Here is a 13,936-nt window from a genome sequence, read left to right on the forward strand (position 1 = left end):
GACTTTCGTTGTTTCTTTGCCTACTTTTATTTAACATTTGGGTCGAGTTTAATAGTACACCACCTTTTTTTTAGGACTACACCACTGGTTTAGATCCTTGATTATCTGTGCATTAGTTAAACCTGATTTAATGCATACTTGTAAACCTGTATTATAAAGTGTTTCCAGAGAGAGCATCAAACTTTTTTACATTTACAGAAAAGAAAAAAGGCAGAATGTTACTGTATGTCACTTTAATCATAGAATATATTTATTTATTTATGCTTTATTTATTTTTTGAATCATTATAACCCTATACACCTTATAATAAATGCCTGAATCATCTGTTAAACACACAATGTTTTCTCTACACAATTTCTTTAATTAGATTTTTTAAACTTAAAGGTGTATTAAAAAAAAAAAAAAAAAAAAAAGATGTTACAGAACTATAACAGGTACACCCAAACAATAACACAGTGTGTTAAATCAGTGTAAAATAGTATGTCAAGTAAATTGCTGAGCCCCATGAAATTATATTTATGAAATAAAGAAATACCACAACCAGTTCCACATCCATTAAAATGATCCAAACTAAATGTTGCACTTTCTGTGTCAATAAACTAAGAAAGAGTAAAGAGACTCATCAGAGGAATGAACAACAGCACCAGAGAAGCACACAGACAAGAAGCCTCAGAAACCTTCACTTGGTCTGGGAGAAACTGAACATCTGTGAACAGAGAATATCATTCAGTCTAATGAAATAAAAGATTATTTACAGCTGAATCAAACAGTGTTGAGGAGCAGCTCTATGTGTAGATCAATGATTAGCCTGATACGTTTAAAAAAGAATTTTATGTCATTATGGGGAAAAGTAGCTGTAATGTAACAAGCTTTTATATAGTAACTTTTATATTTAGAAGAGTGGTTTAACAGTAGTTTGGATTCGTTTAAGCTTCTTAACTGCTGCAGTCAAACCGCTATTCAGTTTTGGAGCTCCAGTTTCAGAACAGCGTCCCCAACACTGCACTCAGACGTATGAAATGCTGACCTGTGTTTCCTCCAGACCACACTAGAGGACCCATAGATAGTGAAGCACTGTCATGGAGATCCAGAGCCCTGCGCTCTCTCCGCTGCTGTCCAGAGTCACAGCTCTAGAAGAGAAAAGAGTCAAATCCAGCTGTGCAAATCCCTGATAAACATCACTGAACCAACACAAAACCAACAGGAGTGCACAAAATCCCCAGCAGAGGGCAGAACAAACATGTTTAACAGCCTTCATCATTAAACCTCAACACCATAATATCTCCCTTTGTGTGTTTAGTGTTGAAACATCAGTGGGAGATTCTGAAGACTTTTTAAACTCACCGTTGAGCATTGTTCACTGGACAGAAGGCAAAGGTGAACAGCACAGTGCAGGTAAAGCTTAGTGGAGTTTGCAGTGAAGATGAACATCCTGAAGGAGAAACGGCTGCTTGTGGAGACGCCGTTCTGCAGCAGCTTCACTGTGTCGTCCTCAGGATTGGGACACCTGACAAGATCAACAACCACAATCAACAAACCAAATTATTTCATCAAACGCATTCAACTTAGATTTTCAGGCAATCATTTCACAAAAACTGGAAAGTTGAATTTCTAAAATACTGAAAAGATACAAATCTCAGAGGATTCCTAAAGACACATGGATTATTATTTATTCAGAAGAATATTTTTAAAAATGTGAGTTAACACTGATGATTAATGAACAGAAGTCTTTACCCTTCACTAATGAGATCCCAGCGAAGACTGTAATCAGGGTCATTTACAGGTGTAGCCCAACACGTGTCCATCACCAGGGCAAACTGGCGGCTGTCGACCCCCTCAACACCAACCTCCACATGCATCTCCTGGTCCAGCTCTGCATCCACTCTACCAGTGAAGGGCTGAGTGAACTCTTCATCCACATACGGGACCATCCGCACCTGATAAACCCCTTCACCAGAGGGGAGGACCTTGTGCACGGTGCTGTTTAAATTATAGATATATTATTGTATGCCTAAAACATATAGTCAATGACTAAAAGTGTGAAAATTTCTATTTTGGCAACTACACCAATAATAAATCAGTCAAACTGAAACCAGAATGAGTGTTTTGTAGCACCTCTGCAGTGGGTTGATCTCCATGTTCATGGAAAGTGTTTGTGTTTGAGGATAAACACAGCTGAAAGAAAGCTTCAGGATTCTCACTCTGCTGATGAGACCTTCTGTTCCCGGCGTCCCCACAATATAGTTACTGTAGATGAAGTGGCTGCCGTTGGCCTGCAGACAACACATAGACATTTTATTTTGTCATTTAGCTTGAGTTTAGTATTTTATTTCAAAGAACAACACCAGTTGTCAAGTGAAATAACGGTGTGTTATATACTATTGGTGGAGAATACGGGCAAAAGTGTCAGTGTGTTTGGTAGCATGTTGTTCTCCACTCTTCATCACTGAATAAAAGACTTGAGACGTTTCTAGGAAAGTCTGTTTGGGCCATTTTTATTTTTTGACATATTTTCAGATGAGCAGAGGGAACAGACAAATGGAGGGAGGAAGAAGATCTCAGGGTACGAGAGGGAGCAGCAAAATGAATGAGGGCAGACAGATATGGAGGGGCAAGACTGTCGATGGCTTTGAATGATAACAACAAAACTTTAAAATCAATACAAAAATGAAAGGGTAACCAGGGGTGTTGTGATTAGAACAAAGAGATTCTGGCTATGATACCAGCAGCTGAGTTCTGAACCCAACTGAAGCATATGAAGGGATTTTTCTTCATCAGTGATTCATTTTTCATTTATTTTTTTCTCTCCGCTGTCGCCACTAGCTTGCATGGTTCGGGATCTGTAGAGCTGCGCATCGTTGGATTTGCTCTTCAGTGTTTGGACTCTCAGTAGTGATTATTAAACCACACTGAACTGAGCTGAACTGAACTGAACTTAAACACTACAAACTGAACTACACTGTTCCTATTTACTGTGACCTTTTATGTGAAGCTGCTTTGAAACAATCTACATTGTAAAAGCGCTACACAAATAAAGGTGAATTGAATTGAATTGATTTGGGAGTTAGACCAAAAGCAATGCAAGTTGCAGATATTTAATCGAGACGTGTCAAGGCTATGAACAAGAACAGTAGTGGCGTGAGGGGTAAGAGAAGAGCAGAGTTGGTTAATGTTACATGGGTGGAAATAAGCAGACCAGGTAATATCATTGATGTGAGGTAATAAGAGAAGTTATCGAAGATGACTCCCACACTCTTGACCTATTTAGAGCAGTGGTCCTCAATCACCGGGTGTGGACCGGTACCAGTACATGGATCAATTGGTACTGGGCCGCACAAGAAATCATGAATTATTTTCATTCTGAACATTTTATTTTTAAAAATCTTTTATTTTGAAATAATTACCGTATTCTCTTGCTTACATCTGGGTCACTTGAGCGCCCAAATATAACCCAAAAGCAGAAAAATGAGTAAGAAGCAGACGTCTTTGGAATGTTTCTTTGCTAAGGGGAAAAGACCCAGTGAACTGCCAAAGAATAGGTCCACAACCCATTTGTCAACAAATCAGGCTGCTTCATAGCTGTGCATGAAGATCAACTGCTTGAGATTGCAAATGGCGGCAGCCTTTTAGGGGCTGTTTGTGTTTTTTCTCAGTTGCGCTTTTCTACAGTTCATGCAAGTTTGTTATTTTCAATGGAGGTGTGCGGCTTGCGCGCACAAGCGGCGTGATGCGCACTGCAAGTCACGTGACAAGACCTGAGCGATCAGCTTCATATCTCAAACAGTTATCTCAGAACACCCAAACACTGCTGTTCTTTGTAATTTTGTCCATAACTGAAACTTGTAACAGCTTGCCATCCTCTGAGAAAACGGTTAATAGTCCTAGCAACCACCGCTCCCCCATCCCCCTGGTCTGCTGTAAAATTGTCAAGCTTTGACCAGTCCGCAATGATAAAAAGGTTAAGGACCACTGGTTTAGAGGGATAAACAGAATAGTCATCAATAAATAGGTTGGTTTTACAGTCACTATAAATGTTTGGATGACAAATAATGACATGCCATTCAACTTGTAGAAAATAAAGTGGTAGCATTGCCATGACACGAAGTGGATGTGCATTATTTTTTCAAAAAATTGTAAGTTCTTGATTAATATTCTGCTTATACCACAGTTCCTGTAGCTAAAGCCACTGTTCAGTTGTATTTCATATGTTTGTCAGGTTTTTATCCTCAAAATGCACCTGTATGTAGGACTAGTTTCTTACACATCTCAGCCAAAGCTTTGTGTTGTGTTTTGATTTTGTTTGTCGTAGCTGTGAAGTAAGTAGTGATGTGGAACTGTAGTTGTGTGTATATCTGAAAATAATGAATGTAGTAGAAAACTGATTTAACAGACAGGTAGTTGATCATACCACAAGATTTGTGCCACAGATGTGTTGATCGTTGTCGAAGTTAAACTCCACTTTGCCGTTCTGGACGGTTCCTCTGCAGCTGGGGTCATTGAGGTGTAAGTGCTCAGCTGAAAAACCAGCTTCAAAAAGCTGACAGCGAGACACAGACATGGAGCCAGAGCTGCTCTCACAGGTCTCATTGAAATCTGAGAGAAAAACATGATCATTAATGACACAAAAACACCTTTTATTTCACATTTTATTGTAGAATCACACACTAACCAAAGGAGTCTTGAGGTGCTCGCTGTTTTTGGTGGCCTTTGTTACATAAACAGCCATAAACACCATTTTTCATCCCACACCTTTCCTCTTTGGAGCAGTTGAGTTCAGAACAGGGGTTTCTGACATCTAGGAGGACAAGTTGTTATTATTGACTATTACAAGTTTTTCTAACAGACCAATAGACCACAAAAAAACACACTATTTTTTTATGATTTTAACTATGATGTAATAACGTCCACCTTTTGTGAAACTGCTCTGTACAACCCAGGCTCATTCTGAAAACGTAGTCCCGAGGAAGTTACTGGAGACCGTGAATTATGTAGCCGGAGGTACGTATGGCTGCATTTAGTTTTTAAGCGAACGCTGCGGGGCGGTATGACGCCGTTCCTTTTAGCGCTTGCCGGCTGACCGCTTACCTTCGTGTGGAGGGCTTTCCCACCGCAACCAGTTTGTCCGGTTAGCTCGTCCTGTGCGTCGGCGGACTCGAGATGCAGAGAGGAGCTAACTATGATGACGAAGACCGGGTTCGAGTCCGGGGAAGTGCGGTTCCAGAAATCAGGTAAGACTAAAACAGAATCCAAGAAATAAAGCAAAGAAGTTCATAACAGGGTGAGAGTGTGGTAAAATCTGAAAACGTGGTAAAAAAATTTTTTTCTTTTACCGGACGGCTTTTGTTAATCGTTGGTTAGGCTTAGGGCAGGCGGGTCGATCGGTAAAATCGGTTGGGTTCAGGAAAGGAGGAGGGTCGCCCAGTCAATCATTCAGCCAGTCGGACAGACAGACGTTCGTTCGACAGCGGCCTCTGGTGGGTTCACGCGAGAACAGCGCGGGCGCGAACGGTACTCGTGGGAGGCGTCCGAGAAGCCAAAAAGGCGCACACAGCGACCTCTCGCGGATTTGCGAAAACCAAAAACTGCAAAAATACGTACCTCCCGGGACGTATTTCGCGGTCTCCAGAAATGTCCTCAGGACTACATTTTCAGAATGAGCCTGGGTTGGCTTTGTAACTATTACAAGAAATATTTTTGTCCAAAGTGACTTAAAATCTAGGAGGCATTCAGCAAGAACAGACAATGCGCTCATGTAATGCTAGTTATATAAATTAACTTGCTAGTGTAAGAGGTTTTTTTTTGAGCAAGAGAGAGAGAGAAAGAGGGAGAGAGAGTGTTTCTTCATGTGCCTTGTCAGCACTCTTCATGAATTAATAGTATTTGGGGTTGGTGTGTAGTGAGGTGGGGAAGAGAATAGAGGTTTTGGTTTTATTCATCGGGGATTAGGTGCTCTGGGAAAAGATGGGTTTTTATTTGCCATTTAGCAGTGAATCCACAGTCTGTGGGTATGGTAAAATCATTCCACCAGCATGCAACATTGAATGAAAAGGATTGGGAAAGTGACTTCAAGCCTCTCTGTGATGGTACCACAAGGCAATGCTCACTCCCCGACCAGAAGCTCCTAGAGCGCATGTAGACCTTCAGGAGCAGGTGGAGGTAAGAGGGTGCAGTGCCAGTGACTCTCCTGTTAGCAAACATCAATGACTTAAACTTGATCCAAGCTTCGACCGGTATCCAAGTATCCAATGCAGACAGATAAAGAAAGGTGTTACATGGGCTCTCTTGGGCTCATTGAAGACCAAACAAGCTGCAGCATTCTAGATCATCTGTAGAGGCTTAAGGGTGCAGGATGGGAGTCTAGCTAGAAGAGGATTGTTGTAGCCTAGCCTTGAAATGATAAGAGCTTGGACTGAAAGTTGTGAAGCATGATCCGTTAAGAAGTGTTTGATTTTTCTGATGTTGAAGAGTGCGAACCTGCATGATCGAGCTGTATTAGCAGTCTCTTTGAAGAAAAGCTGATCATCCAGGATCAGCCCAAGATTCCTTACCGAACTACATGGGGTAATGGTGGATGATACCAGGTAGATTGAAAAATCATGTTCAATGTGTGGTGTTGCAGGGAAGACAAGAAGTTTTTGCTCAGTTAAGCAGTAGGTGATGGTCTTTCATCCAAGCCAAGATATACCCCAGGCAGTGTGAGATCCTTGCAGCTACTATGGGATCATTCGGATGAATTGAAAGAGAGCTGTGTGTCATAAGCATAGCAATGATAAGAGAAACCATGTGATTGGATGATTATTCCCAGCGATGTGGTGTAAATAGAAAATAGTAGGGGACCTAAAACAGCTCCCTGAGGTACCCCTGTGACCAGCAAATGAGCTGTGGATACCTCTTATCTCCTGGCAACCCTGAATGATCTGCCAATGACGTAAGACTCCAACCAGCAGAGTGGGGTTCCAGTGATGCCAATTGAGGAGAGGGTGGACAGTAGAATTTGGTGATTCACTGTATCAAAAGCAGCAGCCAGGTCCAGTAAAAGCAGAATGGATGATTTAGAGCCTGCTTTGGCAATACGCAGGGCTTCAGTGACTGAAAGTAGTGCAGTCTCAGTGGAATGTACTCATTTAAAGCCTGATTTGTTTGCATCCAGCTGGTTATTGTGATATAAAAATTGGGGAAATTTGGTTAAAAACAACTCTTTCCAGTGTTTTGCAAATGAAAGGAAGGAGAGAGACTGTCTATTTTTTTTTTTTGTTTTGTTTTTTTGACCAAACAGCTGGGTTTCACAGGACTGCTTAAAAGTAGTTGAGAATGTGCCAGCAGGGTTCAACATTAAGTATTTTTCTTCTGGCCCGATCGGGCCAGTGGTTCAGATTATTACTTGCCTTGCCAAAATTTTCACTGGCCTCACTGAAAAAAAAGGTAATAGCTATTTCTTAGCCACATACAGTATTTTAAATGTTTCAAAAGCCAAACATAATTGTAATACTTACCGTTCTTATTCTGCATAACCTTTTTTATAATACAACTGACAATTTACAAAAATTCAATTGTGATGTAACTAAATTTGATAGTGTGTGTGTGTGTATATATATATATATATAGTATATACACACACAGGGGGGCCACTGGGGGGGGGGAGTTAGGAAGATTCTAAGGGCTTTTATTGGGGCACCAGAGACATTATCAAGGGCCCGCGCCAATCCACCCGCCCCCCCTCCTAAACCACAACCTCCCCCCTCCCCATCCCCCGCTCTTCACTTTCAACCGCGATACCAACTACCCCCCCCTCCCAGTCTTCACTTTCAGCCGCGATACCAATACCTCACAACATATATATATATGTATGTATGTATGTGTTTGTAGATGTTATATCTCTTCCTTTCCTCCGGGGGAGCTGTGTGTTGCGTTAGGGAGATTGGCCTCGGTTGTGTTTCCTTGTGGGAAAGGTAAGGAGGATTGATCCAGCTCTACACAGAATCTGTTTAGTTTTGTCAATAATATTTGCCATCTATGTTATTTTAAAAGATATGCTATAGTTAGGTCATTAACTAATGTGTAGAGATGCTTATTTTTGATAGATAGATTATATTTCTGATATTTCTGATATGTTAGATGTTTCCATGCGGCAGAGCATATTTTATGTTGTTTTATGTTTGAAAGTGCATTTTATTTGATTGGTTCTTCATTTTTTAGTATTGCCTGTCATATGTTGTAGTTTATCTTTTCAGTGTTTAAGTTAGTTTGTGAACAGCTAGCTGACTATTAGCTGCAGCCACATTTACATAATTTATTTGTGATAATTTTTTACACATTGTAATATTTAAAGTTATTTTGTGATGTACTCAGTTATGTTTCTTTTTGGAAAAGATGTTGCAGAGCCATTTCTGCTGTGCGAGTGACAAAATGAAGAGAGGAGTTCATTAAAGAGAAAGCTGCTCTCTTTGGCTCAACCACGGTCTTGGTGTTCTTCTTATTCATTCCATCACACATACACAACGCCGAGACATTTTGGGCAAGCACACCAATGAAGAGGGTTACATATATAATTTATTTATTTATATTTATGGTACTAGTCAAAGTTTGGGGTCAGTTTAGCATTTTTTTTTCATATTTTTAAAGGAAAATTATTCAGTTCATCAAGGCGACATTTATTAAATGTATTAAAAAAAATGTTAATTGTTAAATATTTATTACAATTTTAAATAACTGCTTTCTTATTGTATGTAGTTTCAAATAAAATTATTATTTCGGACATTATTGCTTTTAATACTATTACTATTAATAATAATAATAATAATAATAATAATAATAACAAGAATAATTAATATTAGAGTGATTTCTGAAGGGAAAACTGGAGTAATGAAGCTGAAAATTCATCTTTAAAATCACTGGAATAAATAATTAAATTAAATGATAAACTACTTTTGAACAGTTATTTGGTAGTGCAATAACGTTTCACAATTTTACTATGTGTAATTTATTTATGATGAAATAAATGCAGCCTTGGTGAGCAGGAGAAGCTTATTTTAACATATTAACAATCATACTGACCCCAAACGTTTGAGAAGTTGTGTATACAATATTTTAAAAGTAAAAATGTGCACTTTAATTTTGACACCCCACAGACATTGTCACCAAATATAAATCAGAGAGGTCAGACAGTTTCATACAGAGCCTCATTTCAGTTGTCAAGTTTTGTAAAAATTGATCTATCTATTTAATTAATCAATCTATTAAAAAAACGTTGGCTAGAATTATGCATTATAGGCTTAAATTATAGAGAGAAATAACAGATGAACTGAGATGTATCAGATCATGAAGCAAGATCGATCTCTCTTTCGAAGCTATCAGTGCAGAAATGAACAAACACAATAGGCCTAATACAACAAATTATAAGATTAAAATATGGAAACATTTTCAGATAACTTCGGTCAATTTTCCAAACGGATAAACAGCTCTCGGTAATATTTCAGCATGCTTTTACTTTCGTATTAGACATGAAGCGCACATTTACTGGTAGGAATGACATCCACCCTGCTCATCATTCTCTCTTCATATAGCCGTATATATGGCTATTACACAATCACAATACACTGTGATATAGCCTGGGTCGTTAGTTTGTTGGATTGTTTTGTTGTCTCACTACAATCGATCAACTCAATCGAGCCGAGACCACCTCATTCACCTCATTCAGCGATCTCGACGGATTGATTTGGCACAGATCCGAGCGCGATTGCTGGATTCCACATATGCCAAACGAACCGCTCTAACGAGGCAAACAAGACAGATTCCCAAAACAAACGTCTATGTTTGGAAAGCACCCTAAGATTGTATTGTACGCAATTGATAGACAGTCGCAGCCAAACTTTGTGACAAGGCAGCACTGGCCCGATCAGGCCAGTAACCATTCTGTACACTGACTCGAGCGTCTTGTACGCTGGTTCCAGGCCATCAGGCAGTCCTTATTGTCGAGCCATGGCCGGTGCGGAGTGAAGTGTTAATGATGCTTGTGAGGAGATTGCGTGTAGAGGGCAGGTTGTGGCATGGGTGGAGAGGAGAAGTTTGAATAGTTTTTTCCTCCATAAGGAGTGAGGAATTTCAACAGATGGTGGTGTTTGATGGAGAATTGGGTTGGACGTGCTGGGAAACAGATTGGTCATTTACAGTAAGTGGTTCTTTGTTTATAGATTAGGCCAAATTATCAGGTGATAAGGAGGTGTTGGAAGGGGACAGAGCAGAGTACTGAACATTCTGACTAATGTGTGGCTATCTGAAAAGTTGTACATTTTGTTCGTGTATTATAGGGATTTGGTCAAATTGAGATGGGAGGCAATTGATGCCTTCTGAGCTTGGTACCTGCTAAGGTCATCAGGGGTTTTTGATTTGCACCATGTTCTCTCTGTTGACCTGAGCGCTGTTCTCTCAGAACATCAGACAGCCAGTGGTTAGAGGGAGAAGAGCGCATTGATGTGGTGGAGAAATGTTTTGTTTTTTCTACTGTACTTTTTGCAACATTTAAATGCCTTCCCTGGTGAAAAATCCAGCTTAAACCAGCCTAGGCTGGTTGGCTGGTTTTAGCTGGTTGACAGCCTGGTTTTAGAGGCGGTTTGGCCATTTCCAGGCTGGTTTCCAGCTATTTCCAGCCTGGCCTTAGCTGGTCAGCCTGGTTTAAGCTGGACATAGCTGGTTTTGGGTGGGCTCCCAGCCTGCCTAGGCTGGTCAAGCTGGTTTTAGCTGGTTTAAGGTGGATTTTTCAGTAGGGTTTGAAGCACATTGCATATAAAATCATTAGCTAATGCAGCTCAGTAGCATTTTTACCTAAAATTAAACGAACATGTAGCCTATGCTCCCTATATTTAGCGTAATCGCTAACATTTATTTTGCAATATGTAAAAAGGTACTGAGCACACAAACATACACACTTTGAATCTTTTTAAAATACTTAAATAAACATTTGAACGACAGCTACAGATTATGACACTAATAGCACCTCGAGCAATAATCCTGCAGATTGTGATACAGCAAATTACATTACCAGATGTTATTGTTCTGGTTTCAGCTGTAGTTTCTGTTGTGGGTCGTCTCTGGTGTGTCAGTTGTGTAGCTAGTGTTAAACCTCACATCTAGAAACACAAATAAATGTTACACAGAAAGCCATCATCTCTAACATAACAGAAGGCAGAGTTAAATGTGTGTCCAGTACCTGCACAGTATGCTAAATTGCAGGTGGTCGGCCTCACAAACTCATAGACATAAAAACCTCCAGGACAGGCTTTGACTTGAATGGGATTGGACTGGAAATAGCAGCAGTTTGTTGCTCCAGTGAGCGCAGACATTAGCGAGAGACCACTCCATCCTCAAGTGTTGGATGTCCTCCGCTCAGCCACAGTGGAGCATGAGTGCCGCAGCTGTACTCATCAACACATGTGTCTGGCATCTGAACACTCTGACCATTAATGAAGAGACGGTACCAGCCCGCTCCAGCTCACCCCACTGTCACACATTAACTGAGAGGAATATTGATTGCTGGTGGCTCTCCATGGGTCATCCAGGATGAAGTAGTTTGGTAGCAGGGGTCAACAGGGGGAGCTGTTGAAATGGAAACATTTGTATAGCATATTCATTATTTAGTTATGGTATTTGTAGTCCCATGACGAAGCACTGAAGAGGAACATTAAATTTCAAGCTAACTGATTGGGACAGCAAACTTTTTTCACTGTATTTCAAAGAATGACGCTCCAATGTTATTAATGTAAAATGTCATGCAGAAGAGTCTTTGGTAACTCTTACTTTAAGAGATGATCATAAGACTGTATTGAATTGGCATGGGACGATAACCATTTAAAGGTATACCGTGGATTGGAAAAGTCAAGGTTCTAAAACCACCAAATTTTCTGTATACCAACGCAATCTCACGGCAATTCGTAACTTTTTGATTTAGTGGCTAATTTGTATGAATTTGTACGATCTAATTTGTACAATTTAGTACGATTTGCTCATCCCCCAATGACGGTTGGGTTATGGGTGGGGTTGGGTGCCACACCTCCTTTTTAAAATCGTACATTTTCATACAACTCAACTTGTACGAATTCGTACGAATTAGCCACTAAACTGACAAAACGTAAAACCTTACGTTTCCTCGTGAGATCAGGCTGGTAATACCGTTTCTAAGTTATGTGTAAGATTTTTTATCTACTTTTTTTGTTTTTTAGGACAGCAGTATCCAAAGATAAAAATATCCAAAGATGCTGTTTTAAATGTAAGAAATCTGTGTTTTTGAAACTAATGAAGACAGCAGAAGTCAATTAATCGTTAGAATTATTTAGCCTGACATGTTTACTGTTAAACAAATCTTTCAAAAATAAAATATGTTTTTTTCAAAGGGGAAAAAAGTTGTCTTTGTTGTTTGACCCAGACATTTATTCAGACTGTAATCACAATACCGCGAAACCGTGATATTTTATCAAAGGTTATCATATTGTCAGAATTTATACCAGCCCATGCCTAGTCATGAAACATTTATAATTACATGACATGTGTTGTGAGTATGAAGGATATTTATTACATGGTTATTACAGCTGTCATTAAGTTTCATTCATTGAGTTATGTCATTTTAAATGCAAATAAGACGTTGTTTGACAAGTTGACAATGAATACATCATAACATTACAAAGACAACATGTTATAAATTTGTCATAAACATTGAATGCCATGAGGACATTATAATTGTCATGAATTTTATAAGTGTCATTAATATTTTTCTTGACCTCAACTAGTTAAATATTTAATTTGTCATTAAAATGTCTTTAAATGTCCTTAAATATTAATGACGCTGTTATAACATGAATATTTTTTGCTCTTTTCCATGAGCTATATTTCATTCTAATTATTTTCTGGAATATTAATAATTTGTTATGTATTGTATAACACATTATCATAGACTGAGAAAAGATAGAAAAAACATTTACCAGTGGTTGTGATTGGATGGAAGTAATGAAGTCTGATGATGTGATTGGCTGGGTTTGTTGTCACTTCTGTGCTGGACTGGTTTGTAGCTTTTTTTTAAAGAACATATTTATGTCAAAATCATTAATTTTCAAAACAAAATCCAGAACAGTAAATGACTGAAGTGCACATGACTAAATGCCTCACCAGCCACAGTAAACTGAACAAATCCGTTGCCTGACAAGCTCATACACATAGTAATGACCAGGACAGGCTTTGACTCTTATAGGGTGGGGATCTAAAAGTTACAGCAGCCATTCCATCCAGAAGTACAAACATGACGGAGGACCACTCATCTTCCAGCTTGAGGATGAGATCCATTGAGCCACATTGGATAAATTGCACCACACATGTACTGATTCACACATGATTCTGGCATCTGAGCATTTTGACCATTGTAGAACAGCCTGTACCAGCCCATTCCAGTCATAATGATCACACACATGGTTTTTGTAATCACAAGAAAGAGCTATTAATGGATCTCCAAGTTTCATCAAACTGTTATAGTTGGAGCAGGGGTCAACACTTGGGGTGGTGAAAGGTGCTGTAGAAGAAAATGAAAAACACACAGCAAATACTAATGATTAAATGTTCAAATCTGAGATAATATTAAAATGTCTTGATATAAAGATGAACATACCTGCACAATATACAGGAGCTGGGGTTAAAAGAGACGGCCTGGTAAACTTGTAGACATAATAATCTCCAGGACAAGCTTTGACTGGATTGGGTCAGATCTGTAGCGACTGCTCTGATCATTACGGGAGCCGTAAATTTCACGAGTAACAACTCCATCTTCTAGTCGAGGATGAGATCCATGAAGCCACAGAGCAGTAAATCCTCCACATGTCATATAAGAGGCACACCATTCAGGCATCTGAGCACTCAATCCGTTCATGGAGGAGTCTGTACCAGCCATCCAATGCAT

The 13,936-nt window shown here is 39.4% G+C and overlaps 1 protein-coding gene across 1 annotated transcript; it reads right to left on the reverse strand.

The window, feature by feature from the left end:
* Positions 1 to 237: 237 nt before the first annotated feature.
* On the reverse strand, positions 238 to 13,936 carry LOC130238127 (pancreatic secretory granule membrane major glycoprotein GP2-like). The gene is given in 19 exon segments (XM_056469033.1): positions 238 to 706; positions 1,028 to 1,130; positions 1,345 to 1,507; positions 1,735 to 1,980; positions 2,116 to 2,273; positions 4,409 to 4,593; positions 4,670 to 4,795; positions 11,039 to 11,078; positions 11,080 to 11,126; positions 11,207 to 11,315; positions 11,317 to 11,340; positions 11,342 to 11,479; positions 11,481 to 11,567; positions 11,570 to 11,592; positions 13,156 to 13,228; positions 13,313 to 13,426; positions 13,428 to 13,552; positions 13,649 to 13,729; positions 13,732 to 13,936. Coding segments are annotated over 19 exon segments (2,154 nt in total). The 3' UTR covers positions 238 to 599.

The sequence above is a fragment of the Danio aesculapii genome, chromosome 12 (assembly GCF_903798145.1).
Source record: "Danio aesculapii chromosome 12, fDanAes4.1, whole genome shotgun sequence".
Classification (NCBI taxonomy): Eukaryota; Metazoa; Chordata; class Actinopteri; order Cypriniformes; family Danionidae; genus Danio; species Danio aesculapii.